This window comes from Salvelinus fontinalis, chromosome 13 (genome assembly GCF_029448725.1).
Source record: "Salvelinus fontinalis isolate EN_2023a chromosome 13, ASM2944872v1, whole genome shotgun sequence".
NCBI classification, from domain to species: domain Eukaryota; kingdom Metazoa; phylum Chordata; class Actinopteri; order Salmoniformes; family Salmonidae; genus Salvelinus; species Salvelinus fontinalis.
This window is the reverse complement of record NC_074677.1, coordinates 3,834,569-3,853,765: the sequence shown is the minus strand read 5'-3', so window position 1 is coordinate 3,853,765 and position 19,197 is coordinate 3,834,569. Positions and strand designations below refer to the sequence as shown.

General features: G+C 40.8%; 2 protein-coding genes across 4 annotated transcripts; both read right to left on the bottom strand.

Moving 5' to 3' along the window:
* Positions 1 to 5,257: 5,257 nt before the first annotated feature.
* On the bottom strand, positions 5,258 to 9,925 carry timd4 (T cell immunoglobulin and mucin domain containing 4). Its single transcript, XM_055941444.1, has 7 exons — positions 9,764 to 9,925; positions 8,862 to 9,197; positions 8,591 to 8,653; positions 7,373 to 7,449; positions 7,125 to 7,236; positions 6,849 to 6,882; positions 5,258 to 6,664 (listed from the first exon to the last, which is right to left on the bottom strand). The coding sequence occupies exons 1-7, from the start codon at positions 9,825 to 9,827 to the stop codon at positions 6,580 to 6,582; spliced, it is 771 nt and encodes a 256-aa protein (XP_055797419.1). The 5' UTR covers positions 9,828 to 9,925; the 3' UTR covers positions 5,258 to 6,579.
* On the bottom strand, positions 9,915 to 17,887 carry LOC129867943 (T-cell immunoglobulin and mucin domain-containing protein 4-like). Of its 3 annotated transcripts, none has more exons than XM_055941443.1 (7): positions 17,779 to 17,887; positions 17,338 to 17,676; positions 17,122 to 17,196; positions 16,930 to 16,991; positions 16,750 to 16,837; positions 16,633 to 16,669; positions 9,915 to 10,002 (listed from the first exon to the last, which is right to left on the bottom strand). In XM_055941443.1, the coding sequence occupies exons 1-7, from the start codon at positions 17,825 to 17,827 to the stop codon at positions 9,981 to 9,983; spliced, it is 672 nt and encodes a 223-aa protein (XP_055797418.1). In that variant the 5' UTR covers positions 17,828 to 17,887; the 3' UTR covers positions 9,915 to 9,980. The 3 variants fall into 3 exon arrangements, with proteins under 3 accessions (XP_055797418.1, XP_055797417.1, XP_055797416.1); XM_055941442.1 differs by lacking the exon at positions 9,915 to 10,002 and adding an exon at positions 10,269 to 11,062; XM_055941441.1 differs by lacking the exon at positions 9,915 to 10,002 and adding an exon at positions 14,072 to 14,372.
* Between the last annotated feature and the right edge of the window lie 1,310 nt (positions 17,888 to 19,197).

The following is a 19,197-nucleotide window of genomic DNA, read 5'->3' as shown; positions in this document are numbered from 1 at the left end:
GTATGAATGTATAGTTAAAGTGACTATGCATATATGATAAACAGAGAGTAGCAGCAGTGTAAAAAGAGGGGTTGGGGGGGCATACAATGCAAATAGTCTGGGTAGCTATTTGATTACCTGTCCAGGAGTCTTATGGCTTGGGGGTAAAAACTGTTGAGAAGCCTTTTTGTCCTAGACTTGGCACTCCGGTACCGCTTGCCATGCAGTAGTAGAGAGAACAGTCTATGACTATGACTTCCTCTGACACCGCCTGGTGTAGAGGTCCTGGATGGCAGGCAGCTTAGCCCCAGTGATGTACTGGGCCGTATGCACAACCCTCTGTAGTGCCTTGCGGTCAGAGACCGAGCAATTGCCGTACCAGGCAGTGATGCTACCAGTCAGGATGCTCTCGATGTTGCAGCTGTAGAACCTTTTGAGGATCTCAGGACCCATGCCAAATCTTTTGGTTTCCTGAGGGGGAATAGGCTTTGTCGTGCCCTCTTCACGACTGTCTTGGTGTGTTTGGACCATGTTAGTTTGTTGTTGATGTGGACACCAAGGAACTTGAAGCTCTCAACCTGCTCCACTACAGCCCCGTCGATGAGAATGGGGGCGTGCTCGGTCCTGCTTTTCCTGTAGTCCACAATCATCTCCTTAGTCTTGGTTACGTTGAAGGATAGGTTGTTATTCTGGCACCACTCGGCCAGGTCTCTGACCTCCTCCCTATAGGATGTCTCGTCGTTGTCGGTGATCAGGCCTACCACTGTTGTGTCGTCTGCAAACTTAATGATGGCGTTGGAGTCGTGCCTGGCCATGCAGTCGTGGGTGAACAGGGAGTACAGGAGGGGACTGAGCTCACACTTTTAGATGTGTGTATCGTTGTGTATTGTTAGATATCACTGCACTGTTGGAGCTAGGGACACAAGCATTTCGCTACTATCTGCTATAATAATATCTGCTAAAGATGTGTATGTGACCAATAAAATGTGATTTAATTGTGATATGTGGTTGTCTCAGCTAGCTATCTGAAGATGAATGCCCTGTAAGACGCTCTGGATAACAGCATCAACTGAATGAGTAAAATGTCAAAACCCTTTTTCAAATATTAATGTCACAAATGTATCATTTGCACAGTTCTTTATAAAAATATGTATATATATTTATCACATTTGACTGTGTAAAACCTGTAAGTACCACCTATTTTTCTGAGAATGAGGCAGATATGTAGCGTTTTGCAACAAAACATGAAATTTGTCTCTCTGAAATGAAACTATCAAGTGATAGATTTAAAACACCTACTCATTCAAGTTTTTTTTTTTTTTTTTACTATTTTCTACATTGTAGAATAATAGTGAAGACAAACAATTAATTTAATAACACATATGGAATCATGACACATATGGAATCATGTAGTAACCAAAAAATTGTTAAACAAATCAAAATATATTTAATATTTGAGATCCTTAAAATAGCCACCCTTTGCCTTGATGACAGCTTTGCACACTCTTGGCATTTTCTCAACCAGCTTCATGAGGTAGTCACCTGGAATGCATTTCAATTAACAGGTGTGCCTTGTCAAAAGTAAATTTGTGGAATTTCTTTCCTTAATGCGTTTGAGCCAATCAGTTGTGTTGTGACAGAAGATAGCCCTATTTGGTAAAAGATCATGGAAACATATTCTAGTGGGTGTATTAAGCAAGAAGGCAGTGTAACGATCTGAGTGTCGGGAGGTGCGAAGTCAGACGCAGGAACAGCAGAGCTTCAATATGTTGAGTCTTTTAATACTCAACTTGAAAACACAATGTCCAACACGGACATACTGGGTGTCACACACAACGGTCCAACGACACGAATAAACCCAGTCCGCAATAATAATATCCACTCCCGAAATCCAAAAGCCACAATGAAACAATCCCGCACAAAGAAGCGTACGGGCTGGCTGACTAATAAAGCCACACTAATTAACAATTAACTGAACACAGGTGATACAAATAAACACATAAGGAGGGGGAGGAAAAAGAATCAGTGGCAGCTAGTAGGCCGGTGACGACGACCGCCGAGCGCCACCCGAACGAGAAGGAGAGCCTGCCTCGGTTGAAGTCGTGACAGGCAGTAACTGTCGTATAGGGTCAAAGGTCATGTCAGAGTTCAGGGTCAATATGAATCAAACATTACCTCATAGTAAGACAACAGATAACCACATTTCCAGTGATCTTCCTACAACTAATTTGTCTGAACAATGTGAAAACTTTAAATACATTTTTCTCAGTTACACTCAACGAGCAGTTACTGCCCTTTTGCTTGGTAAGGCAGTATTATTGTACAATGTAGAAAATGGTCAAAAATAAAGAAAAACCCTTGAATGAGTAGGTGTTCTAAAACTTTTGACCGGTAGCGTATATGTCATTCCATGATTAGCTGATGAAAAAACACAACAATCTCTTTCATATGTTCTTAAACAATAAAATGCTAATTTACAAACATTTCTGAAAATAGACATATAGCATTTTGGAATGAAACTCTTAATTTATTTGATCAATCTGATCGCTCAATGATGTGTGCACGTTATAGCAGTATGAAGTGTAATACTGTAATTCTGTATTAAAAACTATGTCAACAAGTGTATGCTTTTGAAAGAGAAGAGAGGGAAACACCTTTCTGTTTTTCTCTTTTTCCATGCTGAAGAGTTGGGTCAGTGACCTGCACGTTACAAAGCTCAATGGAGTGGTGCAACAGAACAGACCGGTGTTGTGGCTGTGGCGTAGCTCCACTCCAGCAGGGGTAGGGTTATCTCAGGGAAGTGCTCTATCCGGATATCTATCCTGGTGTGTCTTGAGAGGACAACTCACCCTCAAAGCAGCAGGTACAGTCAGTTAATATGCTGTCACTATTTTTGAAAAATTCTACAGATGACCTACATTAATGTCACTGACTGTGGCTTTCCTGCAGTCACATGACCAAATCGCCCTCTAGGGGTCTCATGGGTGGAATTTTTTTCTTATTTAAAAAAACCCACATAAAATCCTGTGTTTCTCTGTCAAAAGGTGTTGTTATATTTCAGTCTTCTGTGATGTATATAAAGTGTAATATTGGGATACAAGCGAAAAATGTAATATATTTCGACTCTATATCTGACATGGTACAGGTGTCTTCTTTTCTTTTTAAGGCCATAACCATGTGTGTGAGGTGTATACTTTTATTGAAAAGTAGATATGTTTAAGACCACCAAGAAACACTGTGTGACCCTGACTTAGCCCACTAAAAGGTTAAAGAGCACATGAGACATCTGATTTCCTACAGCGTTGGAGAGATAATTATCTAGTCTTACTGGAGCCATGTCTTCCGAAGGACTCAGTGGTAGCATTTGTGACTGCCTAAAAAGCTCTACTCGTTAGCTATTATGTGTTGTACAACATTGCGTTCCTCTTGTTACATCACAATGTTACTTCCTGATGACCTTCGTGTTGTGTCTGTTCCTGATACGTTTGTTTATGATGAGTCAACAAACTGCACGCTCATTTAAAGCCACCACTTCAGAGGGACAGAGCTCTGCAGTGCTGCTCTATGCGGAGATTTTGCTTTGACAGTGGATGAAAGGGATTTAATCCTTTGTTCTGATTTATTAAAGTAGAGGGTATTGACAAATTGATCACACTGAAATAACTGACAAATCCTTATGACATTCATTTTTCAAGAGGAAGTGAAATCCATGTGGAGAGGAAATGAAACCCCAGGCAGCTGTCTGCTGATGTTTATGATTAGTTTCATGTGACTATTTGAGAATTTCATTGCTTCCTTGTGTACAGTATGTAACATAGTCAATGTATTCAGTGTGTCAGGTCTGGCATTTCGGTTACTTGAGAGTCAATTACTTTTTTTATGGTCTCTTTAATCGTCCCCTCCCAATTTTAATTGTAATTTCAATCTGTTCCCTGGCCTCCAATGACTCCAGGCCTCTCCCATCTGGGCTATCAAGTCACATCTGGCTTCTCCTCTGGGCCTCGCTGGGCAGGGTGTGTGTGTGTGTGTGTGTGTGTGTGTGTTTGCGTGTCTGCTGCTGTGCATGTGTGTGTGTGTGTGTGTGTGTGTGTGTGTGTGTGTGTATGTGCATGTCTGTCTGTTTGTCTGTCTAGTCCTGTGGCCAGGCTCCCTCTCTCCAATGGGGCACAGACTAGTTGTGTTTCACATCCTGTCCCTGTTCTCCACCTCCCTTCATGTGGCTCCATAGTTGATTCTCCACTTCCCTTTATGCGGCTCCATAGTTGATTCTCCACTTCCCTTCATGTGGCTCCATAGTTGATTCTCCACTTCCCTTCATGTGGCTCCATAGTTGATTCTCCACTTCCCTTCATGCGGCTCCATAGTTGATTCTCCACTTCCCTTCATGCGGCTCCATAGTTGATTCTCCACTTCCCTTCATGTGGCTCCATAGTTGATTCTCCACTTCCCTTCATGTGGCTCCATAGTTGATTCTCCACTTCCCTTTATGCGGCTCCATAGTTGATTCTCCACTTCCCTTCATGCGGCTCCATAGTTGATTCTCCACTTCCCTTCATGTGGCTCCATAGTTGATTCTCCACTTCCCTTTATGCGGCTCCATAGTTGATTCTCCACTTCCCTTCATGCGGCTCCATAGTTGATTCTCCACTTCCCTTCATGTGGCTCCATAGTTGACTCTCCACTTCCCTTCATGTGGCTCCATAGTTGATTCTCCACTTCCCTTCATGTGGCTCCATAGTTGATTCTCCACTTCCCTTCATGCGGCTCCATGGTTGAGCGCTGATTTATCTCCCATCTCTCAGTGGCGGCTGCTGCTGCTGCCCACCTGGGAGCCTGATGCCCAGGAGGCCTGGGAGCCTGATGCCCAGGAGGCCTGGGAGCCTGATGCCCAGGAGGCCTGGCTGCCTGATGCCCAGGAGGCCTGGCTGCCTGATGCCCAGGATGCCTGGCTGCCTGATCTCCTTCCGGTACAGGGCTGTGTTTCTGCTGATCAATCTGAGGAGCAATGTTTTTGATTCACATAATTCACATAGTTTGCCACTGAGGCTTTTGAGCTCACTCTGATCTGACACATCCAGACAGGAGTTGAATTGGTCGGTATGGCTGTCACAATCACAACCCACTGGGCACAGACGTCATTTCAATGTCTATTCCACGTTGGTTCAATGTAATTTAATTGAACATAAGTGCGGGACAACGTTGATTCAACCAGTGTGTGTGCAGTGGAAATGAACTGGATGATAGTAGCCAGATCTGGCAAACATTATAGATTCAACAATGAATCATAAAACAGTTTTATTGGGTGAATATCCTCAACTGTCATACAAAAGTCTAACAGAAGTGACTTCATGAGATTTCATGTTCATGGCAAAAGGAAGCATATGGGAATGTAAAAAAACAACAACTGCTGTACAGCTAAGAAAAATATCCCCCGGGTGACACAAATCCTTCAGTTTTGACATCAATTTGACAGGGAGACAAACTTGCACAAACAATGATAGCCTACCAAACGCTCAGTTAAGACAGTGCTGCCATCATGTGGGCAGAAATAATATAGCATTGCATTTAGTCATGTCCTGACTCCTGATGCTAAATCATGCTGATCAAGAATTTACTACCACTGTCATCATAAAACATGTATAAAACTCATAAAGGAGACCATTGATTTATCTTTAAAATAAGTGACTATGAATCAAAAATTATCAGGAGAATTTTGCATACATCACATTTACCGCTCTCATCATGCTTCTGCCTTTGTTATAAAAGAGAGACGACTGAAGGATCTTTGTACTCCGTTTTCACAGGTGAGTAGTCTCTAGAAACACTAATAGGGGTGGCAGGTAACCTAGTGATTAAGAGCGTTGGGCCAGTAACCGAAAGGTCGCTGGTTTGAATCCCTGAGAGAAATCTGCCAAGGTGGAAAAATCTTACGTTCTGCCCTTGAGCAAGCTAGTAAACTGCAAACAACAACTGTTCCCCGGGCAACGATGACATCGATTAAGGTAGCCCCCCCCCCCCCCCCCCCGCACCTCTTTGATTCAGAGGGGTTGGGTTAAATACGGAAGACACATTTCGCTTACATGTATTCAGTTGTGCCTAAAATGTTGAATCATGAACAAAATGACCTGTTGGGTTTACTTTTAGGTCGTTTTTTATTTATTAGAAAGAGGCATAAATTAGACCGCTTGTGATAACGACCAATACTGTGCATCTAAAAAACACCACACCACTACATAATAACAATATATAAAAAAGTGAATCCATTTTACACAGGAGGGAAACTCCCATAGATACCATAAGTGAAAGTAGAGCCTCTGAGAGAGGTGATCATTCTGAGGCAGCTGTCAGGCAACAGTGATCCGTCCAATAGACGGCTGCTAAAGGATAGTGAAGACAACCAGACTGATGTCTGTGTGTCACAGTGTGGCTGCGTACCCATAAGGCACCCTGTTCCCTATTCCCCAGGTCATGCAATATATAGGGAACAGGGTGCCTTATGGGTACGCACCCACACAGTGACACACAGACATCAGTCTGGCTGTCCTCACTATCATGTTAACAGCCGTCTATTGGACAGATCCGTGCTCTGGCCCTTCCACCCTAGTCCAGAGTATAGATGTTCTCCTCCACAGGTCTCCTCATGCGGATCTCATAGATGATGTGGGGCGGCTCTTTGGCTGACAAACTAGAGTGACACAACATCATCACGCATTGATCATTCCTAATCAATGATAAGTAATTGGTCTAATTGTAGTCTATACATTCTTCGTTCATTTATATGTCAAATTTGTCTTCGTAATTTAAAAAAAATGTTTTGTGTTCAATCATATGTTTACATGTCAGTCGTGCTTTATCATGTGTTTGCTTACCAGCCTGTCTTTAAAGCTCTTCTGTAAATCCCTCCTAGAGAAGAAAATAAATAGTTGAAATTAACTCAAATCAAAGTTTATTCATCAATATGCATAGGAGGATACAGCATATTCAGCACATTGTACACACTACAATGAAATACTTACTCTTAATTAGTTAGTGGTAATACACTTTTATATGGGCAAACATTTCACATCACAGCAAGATGTCTGAATACGTGAGCATTACCACACTGGGCTTTTCTCGACAGAGGATGTGAGTTTGTGGTTACATACGTTTAAACCCTAATATGACCAAGGCCCCCATTATAAGTAGGAGCAGACTGAGGGAGAGAGAGAGCACTGGGATGTTGATCTGGAGAGAGAAGCTGGGAAGAGGCTCCTCTATCTGGTTACAGAGCACAGAGAGAAGAAGACGGGTTAAACTCTTGGAGGGATTCATTAGGCTTTCATATAGTTATGGGTGAGTGATGTTTGGTTATATGCCAGTGGCGTTACTATATAGTAGTATATAAAATACTCACAAGTGTTTGCAAAGGGAAAAGACTGGTGTTCTGTCTTGGAATGGCTAGATGTGATGACTCAACAGCTCTCCAGTGTTCTACAAAGGGAGACACCTCACAATGATGATGTGGATGGATGGTAATCTCTCACTTGGCAGGACATTCTGACATTCAATCATGTCACGTTCCTGACCTGTTTTCCCTTGTTTTTGTATTGATTTAGTATGGTCAGGGCGTGAGTTGGGTGGGTTGTCGATGTGTGATATTTTGTTGGGGTTTTTGTGTGTTTGGCCTGGTATGATTCTCAATCAGAGGCAACTGTCAATCGTTGTCCCTGATTGAGAATCATACTTAGGCAGCCGGGGTTTCACGTGTGTTTTGTGGGTGTTTGTCTTTCGTGTCAGTATTCGTGCCACACGGGATTGTTTTCGGTTGGATTCTATTTGGTAATTTGTTTCATTGAAGTGTTCAGTTAATTTTATAATAAATTATGGACACTTTCCACTCTGCGTCTTGGTCCGATCCCTAAATCTGCCGTTACAAATCACCCCTAAGACATCATCAACCCCTGCTGCTTGATTCTCTCAAAATGAAAACGGTCATTTCAACACTTGCCCCCCCCCCCCCCCCCCCTCCATCCCTTTGTTTGTGGTTTCCTGATTAAATACAATAAAGACTGCATTGCACTGAGCAGCACAATGTGATTCAAGATAATACTGCATAGAAAACATGTGTTTTAACATGTTTGAGGCTCTTTGTGATTAAACAGCCATAGAAAATGAGTTAGAATCTTGGTCTAAAACTATTCTCTGACAGGGGTGTCCTCATCTTGAAAATGAAAGTTTGTAAGGCATGGAGAACTGTTAACATGATTTTTCTCCATTTGATTTGTAAGCATATTCAGCAACTTTGCGAGGCGAGTTCCAGGGAGATTGATCATTGATGTCATAGCACTGGGAGTGTGAATGAAGGGTAAATGTTGAAATAGTCCGTTTTCATTCCCATCTAGTTAGGATTTCAAAATGTTTAACCACACATGAATCCTCATTATGACCGTCAACGTAACCCAGGAGGCTAAGAGGTCAGGCCTAGGTTCCTCTAGGGTTCACATGAGATTAATACAATCTATTTATTGTATATCTTTGATCTATTTATTGTATATCTTTGATAGGAAATACGCATCTCACATACATCAGGATCCCATGAGTTCACCCCTTTCTTTATAATACGCTTACTCACCTGTGGTAGGAGGAGCTTCTGTAACATGTACAGTGGTGCTTGTTGGCAAAACAGTCACTGGAGCTAAGAAAACAATTCACAAATTCAAAACATACATTTTGGGGGAGTGAATTGCATTATAGGCCAGTTTTGAGTTAATTACGTGCCATATAGCAAATAGAGCCGGCGTGTTTTTTGTGGACGAGAAAGCTAGAAAGACTAGTTCATTGATTCCCATTGTTGCCCAAGAGTGTAAAATAGTGAAAATAAATGATATCTTGCCAAAAATTACCTTTCATGACCCTTAAGTTTTGAATTATTTTTTTGTCATTGAAAATGCCATCTATGTCCACTCTGCAACAGTATGGCCCACTGTCTGTCCGCTTGACATCGAGAATTCCCAAGTCCATTTCTCCCGCGAGGACATCACCTGCCAGTCTATACCTGTCCGACACCTTGGAGATGACGCCATGTTTGTCTGTCTGCGCGAGGATGTTGTTGCACCAGAACGTGCCACATTCTCGCCCCCAGCACACGCGGCTCAAACCCAAACGGCTCACTGAATACTGACAGGACAATGTCGCAGTAGCACCTTCCATCACCTTGAATGCTGACACTGAACACCTGGCTGTTGAGCGGGGGAAATAAACACAGGTATGACAAGGCTATTTCCTCCTGCCTGAGTTCCATACACATCTTAACAACATCCCAAGGTTAACTACGAAACTTTCTCAATTTTGCCTCTAGTTTTGATCAAAGAGCTATATGTCGTAGCTTGCAACGTATCTCAATTCGGTTGCTATAATTAAAGTAAAAGTATGGTAGTCTTTGAAACAGTAGGCCTATGTAGGTATGGAAAAAACTAATACACAGCCATGTCAAATAACTCAAAGTAACATCGAAACACATTATTGTATGAAAAACTGCTATGTCTAACGTTGAACAGTTAGACCTACTCAATGTAGATGCGGACATCTTCAGCCAAGGCCAAAACTGCCAACCTGTCTAGAACAAAGCCGTTGGAGACCTGTGTCACTCTAGTAGTAAACAAAGGACACACAAAGAGTGAGGCTGTTTCTGTGGTGTTAGTCATATTATGGGGCGGGTCATCCAACTCAAACTACACCCATGTACCCAATCATTCAACAGCCTAAACTCCAATTATTTGTACTGGTTTAGATAACGTTTCCTTGCCTGAAAATGTTAGGAGGACGAGGATCCAACGGCGGGGAAAAAACGGTCCAGAACTAGCAGCCATCTTGTATATCCAGTGTGTAGGAGTGGACGGTGTGTGCTAGGAACGGGCAGGGTGGCGCAGAGACAGGGCATCTGAATGGGCAGCTGTGTTCTCGGGGGGCCACTGCTTGTGACATCTCCAGGCAGGACAGCCAGAGCCACTGTGACCCCTCTGCTAACCTCCTCCTATCGCAGGGCTGGGAGCGGAGAAAAGGCCCATTGTTGATGGAATTTTCATCTGCATATACCAGAGTAAACAAACTGCATTGATGATTTAGGAGGCTCATCTCCCAGGGTACACAGTGTGTTTTTAAAAGCTAACCCGTAGCCAAAGATTATAACTTGCTCTGGCTAGCCAGTGCCCAAATTCCTTAAATTGATGTTGTAAGGCTTTTAGTAGTTTTTAACAATTTATTAGTGAAACAACAAGTGTGTAGCCAATGAATAATTAGACACATTAGAATTTCAAGTTAGAATTTTTATTATCATCCAACAGGTTGGGTTTGAACAAGACAATATACCGCAAAATTGGGAAAGAAGACCATTTTCCGAAGAATGTCGCGATCATGTGTGACTTTTCACTGCCTTTGTATGCCTGGGTGATGTTGCAGATGGGTGTAGCTAAATGCCCTGGTTAGAGGACACGGAGGGGATAGACAACCATAGCACACTTTCTGCTAAGTCACTGATTTTCATTGCATCAGGCATTAATAAAGCTGATGGCATTTTTATTTTGGTCGCTTTTAGGCTATTACATAAAAAAAATATCTGGCCATCATAATCAATTGAAACATACACTGTTATCAAATCCAATGAAATAGGTCACATTGTTAGCAGATGTTATTGCAAGTGTAGCGAAATGCTTGTGCTTCTAGTGTTAGTGCTGAATACACATAGGAAGCCATATTAGTAAGGCCCTTTTTTTTCAAATAAACCTTTCAATAACACAAATCAAGTGTTTTGCTTCACTTATCAGCAAAACACTACTGATTCTGTAGTAACTTTTGTCTTGTGTGGCTGAATCATTAGCCTATAAGTCAACCTCAGCCTTGTAACACAGAGGTACAAAGAGTTACAGAGTGTTAACAGCATGAGCGTGGTGGTGAAGTGTCCGTGCTTCGTCAGTGGATATCCTCATAGTCGTCTCTCTCGTTGTCCTCTATCTGATAGACGTTCTCTACAGCCGTCTCTCGAGTGTGCAGGCCCAAGCTGGACACTGAGTTCCTGTACAGGACTGAGCCGCCAGAGCGCTGTGGTCTGATAAAGGAAAGACCAAATAAGTGCAGACGCTGTAGCTTGACATACTGTATTGTCCTTCTGCATTATACTGCTTAGTTTCTGATCCAGTTGAATTTATGCTGAGAAACGTTTTGGAGTGTTGGTGTAAAATCTGACATAGCAAATAAAGTTTATACTGATTTGATTTATTTAGGACAGGCCTACTTGTTTTGTACACTATTGAGAATCCACATATATTTTCCAGCTGTGATGTTTCACAAAAAGTTCTGAACCTTTTATATTCTCATAGTTTCTACAGATTGTAAATTAAAGATACACATTTTAGGTAAGAGTATTATTATATTATTGATCAATTGACTATGACTTTTCACATCACCCAGCAGTGCTATCTGCAGAGTTAGCTCCAGGTAAATGTTGCAATTCTTCAGCCTTTGCTGAACCTGCGACCAAAAACTAGAATCCGGAATCATTTTGGGTATCAGTTCATAAACCATGTGCCATGGAATCAGTATATCGAAAATCTCTTCCCATCGGTTTTTCACTCTATATGTTGCAGCTGTCAAATGTTTGGTTCCTAAATGAAACTGCTATACTCTCCCCCTTCCACTTGCCTCTTCCATTTTTGCGGTAATGATGCAATTAGTTGGTTATAATTTTGGATAGAGCAGACATTTCCATATATTTTTGTTAGCTGCACGTATGACATAACTCCACCATTCCTATTTATGATATAATTTACTAAGATTATACAGTTTTAAAAAAGAATGTTTTTTTAATCAGTTAGTATATTTGAGTTTAACTATAATATGTGTTGTAATATTTGTTCTGTCTTTTCTGGTGGATTAAAATGAAATTGCAACCAAATTTCAAAGGCTTGTTTTAAAATAGTGATATGGACTGGATCTTTGATCTGTACCACTTGGGTCCCGTTTCAGGAATGATGAAAGCAGACATTCTTGTTGAGTATCTGATAATCTACCAGTTGTACCGGAGTGGTTAAAACATGCTAATAATGGTCCTCTGAGTAGATCAATAAAGGTTTGGTATTCCTCAACTGGTATACCATCTAGCCCTGGAGTTTGGTATACCTCAACTGGTATACCATCTAGCCCTGGAGTTTGGTATACCTCAACTGGTATACCATCTAGCCCTGGAGTTTGGTATACCTCAACTGGTATACCATCTAGCCCTGGAGTTTGGTATACCTCAACTGGTATAGCATCTAGCCCTGGAGTTTGGTATACCTCAACTGGTATACCATCTAGCCCTGGAGTTTGGTATACCTCAACTGGTATACCATCTAGCCCTGGAGTTTGGTATACCTCAACTGGTATACCATCTAGCCCTGGAGTTTTCCCAGACTTAAAGGCTTGAATTACATCAAGTTCATCCTCTGTAATGTGGCTTTCACATGAGTCTTTCTGTACAGCTGTTAATTTTACATTATTCATAGAAAAAAAATCCTTGCAATTATCTTTGTTTCGTGGAAATGGAGACTGAAATGAAAACATGTGCTGACAGTACTCTGCTTCCTCTTTCAAATTATCGTTTGGTGAGTCATGGGTGACTCCGTTATTTGTAAGTTGCAGAAAAATTTGTTTCAGTAAATTAGTTTCGGTCAATTATTTTTGGTAGCATTTCTATGCTGAAGATAAAAAAAATTATTTGGTGCATTTTTCCCAATATCCAGTTTGCTTTATTATATAATATATTCCACTTGATCGTTCTTGAATAAGTTCCTCCATTTATTTTAGTTACAATAAGCGATCTGCTGTACGTATGTTATGTCAGAAAAAGTCAGTTATAAATTATTCTGTCCTGGTTAAAAACAACTTGTCCCCCAATAGATAAAATTTCCAATTTCCTCGCCCACGTGGAAATTCTGTAAGAATAATGTACAGTGCATTTGGAAAGTATTCAGACCCCTTTACTTTTTCATCATTTTGTTATGTTACAGCCTTATTCTAAAATTGATTAAATAGTTTCACCCCCCTCATCAATCTACACACAATACCGCATAATGACAAAGCAAAAACAGGTTTTTACACATTTTTGCAAATAGAAAAAAATATATATGGAAATATCACATTTGTATAAGTATTCAGACCCTTGGCTCAGTACTTTGTTGAAGCACCTTTGGCAGCGATTACGGCCTCAAATCTTCTTGGGTATGACACTACAAGCTTGGCTCTGTCAGAGTGACCATCGGGTTCTTGGTCAAATCCCTGACCAAGGCCCTTCTCCCTCGATTGATCTGGCGGCCAGCTCTAGGAATAGTCTTGGTGGTTCCAAACTTCTTCCATTTAAAAATAATGGAGGTCGCTGTGTTCTTGGAGACCTTCAATGCTGCAGGTACCCTTCCTCAGATCTGTGTCTCAAACACAATCATGTCTCGGCGCTCTACGGACAATTCCAAGGACCTCATGGCTTGGTTTTTGGTCTGATATGCAATGTCAACTGTGGGACCTTATATAGACAGGTGTGTGCCTTTCCAAATCATGTCCAATCAATTGAATTTACCACAGCTGGACTCCAATCAAGTTGTAGAAACATCTCAAGGATGATCAATGGAAACAGGATTCACCTGAACTCAATTTCGAGTCTCATATCAAAGGGTTTGAATACTTATGTAAATAAGGTATTTCTGTTTTTTGTTTTGAATAAATTAGCAAAAAATTGGGGTACTGTGTGTGGTGAGTCACATTTTTTATCTAATGCATTTTAGAATAAGGCTGTAACATAACAAAATGTGGAAAAGTCAAGGGGTCGGAATACTTTCTGAATGCACTGTATGTCCAAACTACTGAGCTACAGAAACCACTGTATATGCCAATTATTTGATGGTCTGACCGCATTCTGTCATCTATCAACACAGCGAGAAAATCTATACAGTACCAGTCCAAAATTCGGCCACACCTACTCATTCAAGGGTTTTTCTTTATTTTTACTTTTTTCTATATTGTAATAATAGTGAAGACATCAAAACTATGAAATAACACATATGGAATCAAGTAGTAACCAAAAAGTGTTAAACAAGATTCTTCAAACTAGCCACCCTTTGCCTTGAAAACTGCTTTTCACACTCTTGGCATTCTCTCAATCAGCTTCACCTGGAATGCTTTTCCAACAGTCTTGAAGGTGTTCCCACATATGCTGAGCACTTGCTGGCTGCTTTTCCTCCACTCTGCAGTCCAACTCATCCCAAACCATCTCAATTGGGTTGAGGTCAGGTGATTGTGGAGGCCAGGTCATCTGATGTAACACTCCATCACTCTGTTGCTTGGTCAAATAGCCCTTATACAGCCTGGAAGTGTGTTGGGTCATTGTCCTGTTGAAAAACAAATGATAGTCCCACTCAGCGCAAACCAGATGGGATGGCGTATCGCTGCAGAATGCTGTGGTAGCCATGCTGGTTAGGTGTGCCTTGAATTATAAATAAATCACAGAGAGTGTCACCAGCAAAGCACCCCCACACACCACACCTCCTTCTCCATGCTTCACGGTGGTAACCACACATGCAGAGATCATCACCTACTCTCCGTCTCACAAAGACACGGCGGTTGGAAACCAAAATCTCAAATTTGGACTCATCAGACCAAAGGACAGATTTCCACCGGTCTAATGTCCATTGCTCGTGTTTCTTGGCCAAAGCAAGTCTCTTCTTATTATTGGTGTTCTTTGGTAGTGGTTTCTGTGCAGCAATTCGACCATGAAGGCCTGATTCACGCAGTCGCCTCTGAACAGTTGATGTTGAGATGTGTCTGTTACTTGAACTCTGTGAGGTGCAATCTGAGGTGCAGTTAATTGCCGATTTCTGAGGCTGGTAACTCTAATAAACTTATCCTCTGCAGCAGAGGTAACTCTGGGTCTTCCTTTCATGTGGCGGTCATCATGAGAGCCAGTTTCATCATAGCGCTTGATGGTTTTTGCGACGGCACATGAAGAAACTTTCAACGTTTTTGAAATTTTCCGCATTGACTGACCTTCATGTCTTAAAATAATGATTGCCTGTTCTTTCTCTTTGCTTATTTGAGCGGTTCTTGACATAATATTTGGTCTTTTATCAAATAGGGCTATCTTCTGTATACCACCCCAACCTTGTCACAACACAACTGATTGGCTCAAACGCATTAAGGAAAGAAATTCCACAAATTAACTTTTAACAAGGCACACCTGTTAATTGGCAGGTAGCCTAGTGGTTAGAACATTGGACTAGTAACTGAAAGGTTGCAAGATCAAGTCCCTGAGCTGACAAGGTAAAAATCTGTCATTCTGCCCCTGAACAAGGCAGTTAACCCACTGTTCCTAAGCCATAATTGAAAATAATAATTTGTTCTTAACTGACGTGCCTAGTTAAATAAATTAAATTGAAATGCATTCCAGGTGACTACCCCATGAAGCTGGTTGAGAGAATGCCAAGTGTGCAAAGCTGTCATCAAGGCAAAGGGTGGCTACTTTGTAGAATCTCAAATATAAAACATTTATCACTTTTTTGGTTACTACGTGATTCCATATGTGTTATTTCATAGTTTTGATGTCTTCACTATTATTATACAATGTAGAAAATATTAGAAATAAAGAAAAAAGAATAAACAAACTTTTGACTGGTACTGTATATCTCACTAGATCAGGATATTTAACCTCCATTTATCCGCTAGTTCCAATATATCTATGATATTCGTGATTTCCTTAAGTGCATGAGGGTGTTTGTAGTGTGATTTTTCTTTACGGTCCATTGAGGTATTTAAAACCGTATTATAATCTCCCACCATAATAATAGAGTCTTGTATTGCTTTTAGGCTAGATGAATTATTATATATATTTTAACAGAAGCATGGATCATCATTATTTAGACCGTACAGATTAATGAGCCAAATCTGTTTATGGTCCAATAACACATTTCAAATAATCTACTTTATGGATCTGATTGGACAATTAGCTTATTCAGAGAAAAAATTATTGTTAATTAATAACATCACCCCTTTTAAGTCTTTGCCCACGGGAGAAGTATATCCCCCCAGTCCCTTTCCCCCCAAAAATCAAAAATTGTTGAATGATTTTCCTGTAAACCATAGATTATTAGATTATATTCCTTCTCTTTTATCGTAAACACTAATCTTCTTGTCTTATTAACTGCTGAGCCATTACAATTATAACTGGCTATACTTATTTCACCATTTACCATAATGAGATACACATTTCAATTCTATTTATCATTATATATGTTGGTAAATTTACCATTAAAAAGTACCATAATGATTGACTGTCCATATAGCCATGTTATTTGCACTGCTACTGAGTAAACCTCCAATTGTTCTCCACTATTCCAGCCACTAAGACCTACTTATTGTTTCACTTCCTCAGTGTGTTGTGGTCTTGGGTCACTTCCTCAATCTGTTGTGGTCTTGGGTCTCATTAGTCATAATTACAGTATTACCTCACAGACATTTACCATAGACCTAATGGTTTTGCTAATTAGGTCTACATGTCCCATCGATAGATATTGCACAGTGATTCAGTCATTCTCTTGGCATATTGTGGTGATTCAACTACTGTGTCAGTTGGAAGATGACAAATAGTCTACTTACATTTGGAGTACCGTAGCAAATCTTTCCCATCGCTTTCCTGCAATTACATCAGTAAGATGTTCATCGAGAGAATTAGTTCTTATTATACAGGCAAAGGTATAGACGGTGTGTACTTACTCATGACGAGTACAGACACAATCCCCACGCCTGTGAGAACAAGCAGAATGGACACCAGGATCACAGCCAGGTCGTTGCCTCTCGTCTCCTGTAGACATCACAGATTCAGATCAGTTCAAACGGCATCTCACAGCAGTGCTTCGTATTTTTGCAGGAATTGCAGTATGTTGTCAAGCTTACTGATTTTGATTCGCTGTAGTATACCGTGGATGAATACTCAGTAGATATTGTGGTCACAGGACCTACACAATCAGGAAGTAAAAGTATGTTTTCACGTGTAAGAATAATACTGCAATAAAATTTAAAAAAAACGATATAAAATAAGACTTCTATGGACTGACAACGTGTTATTCTGTAGGCTGTGTTCCGTACCGTGGTTGTGGTTGTCCATGGTCTGTGGGGTTATGGTCACATTGGCAGATGTCTCCGATGTTGTCGGGACAGGTGCTGAAATCATACAGTAAAAAAATACTAACTGCTCAGCTTGAACAAGTACACATGCTGTGAAATCATAATATTCCTTAGTAGGCTCACAATTCTCATCTGATAAGCATCAAGTTATATCCTGGCATGTTGTGCATTCTTTACCTTTCTCAATGGTCAAGGTGACGTGATATTTCTCATCATTGAACAATCCAACGTACTGCACTCGACATCCATATGTTCCAGAGTCTATCTCTGTAGTATTGGAGATGGTTAGAGTGACATCCCCCGTCTTCAAATCACCCAATAACTGATACCTAACTGACGATCTACGTGTCACTTCAGATCCATCAGTTGAGATTATTTCATTGTCACAACCACCAGAGCTCGGTATGGTTCCTTTCCCCCAGCAAATGTGTTGGAGACCATGAGATTTGGCATCATATTTAAATGGAAGAGTGATATTCTGACCCTCAATACCAATGACTTGACTGCATTCACTGACTGAAAATGAGAGAGAAGAAGTAGTGAGAACTGAATTTTATTTGAAATCCTTTTCATTTACTTATTAACCAGGCTAAAAGAGATATATGGAGCATCACTAACCTGAAAGTAGACAGAGGAGAAACCAGCCTGAAATGCAGCGGTTCTCCATGATCGGGTTGTCACTTTCTCACTCTCATGTGTCAGGTCTTTAATAAACTCACTTCAAATCGCCCGATCACATGACTTCCTCTCATTCTCAACTACTGACAGCTGTTTCCTTTGCTCTCAGAACAGCAGAGTTCTTCTGTTTCACCCTTCCAAATAATGCCCACAGACTTGCACACGTTTTAGGCAAGTTCACATAATTCATCATTCATTGAAAATAAATTAAATCCAGTGCATGATTTTTTTTAACCTTTATTTAACCAGGCAAGAAGAAATCCTTATTCGGTTAACTGCCTTGTTCAAGGGCAGAACAACAGATTTGTACCTTGTCAGCTCACGGATTTGAACTTGCAACCTTTCGGTTACTATTCCAACGCTCTAACCACTAGGCTACACTGCCATATGAAATAGAGCCACAGGTACACCTCCAATTGACTCAAATTATGTCAATTAGGCTACCAGAAGCTTCTAAAGCCATGACATCATTTTCTGGAATTTTCCAAGCTGTTTAAAGACACAGTCAACTTAGTGTATGTAAAATTCTGACCCACTGGAATTGTGTTACAGTGAATTATAAGTGAAATAATCTGTCTGTAAACAATTGTTGGAAAAATTACTTGTGTCATGCACAAAGTAGATGTCCTAACCGACTTGCCAAACTATAGTTTGTTAACAAGAAATGTGTGGATTGGTTGAAAAAATAGTTTTAATGACTCCAACCTAAATGTATGTAAACTTGCGACTTCAACTGTATGTTTGGATCACCCTATATGTCTGTAAGATCTTCATAGTTCTGTGGATCTGCATGGTGTCTTAAGTCCTCTCACATGGGTTCTTTCACTGGGGTGTTCCTGCTGCAGACGCTGGGGGAACTGGCAGATTCTCCTCTGGTGCGGCTATTCCTTGACAGTCTCCGACCTATAGATGCACAGTGGCAGTGCATAGAAAGAGTGAGGTGGGGGTAGACAATGTTTCAACAGTCATTATTAGTAATGGACCAAGATAGCAGACCTGTGTTCAAACACTATTAGAAATCGTTCAAATATTTTACTTTAACCTTCCTGGAGTTTCAGGTGATCATGATGTTTCTATTGGTTTCATTGCAACAGGCAAGCTCAATCAAGCACAGACATTATTGGTATGAGAATGGCTCAGCCGTTTTACGGGCTCCTGACTAATTCTGCTATTTTTTTATTTATTTTTTGCACTGCTCGTCACTCTTTTTGGACATAATGTTTTCGCCATGGTTTCTTATTAACAAAAATATCTTCTGGACATCAGAACAGCAATCACTAACGTTGGTCCTAATCCCTGAGACGCAGGACATACTGCTCCCCCTGAACCAGGCCCTAATCCCTAAGACGCAGGACATAC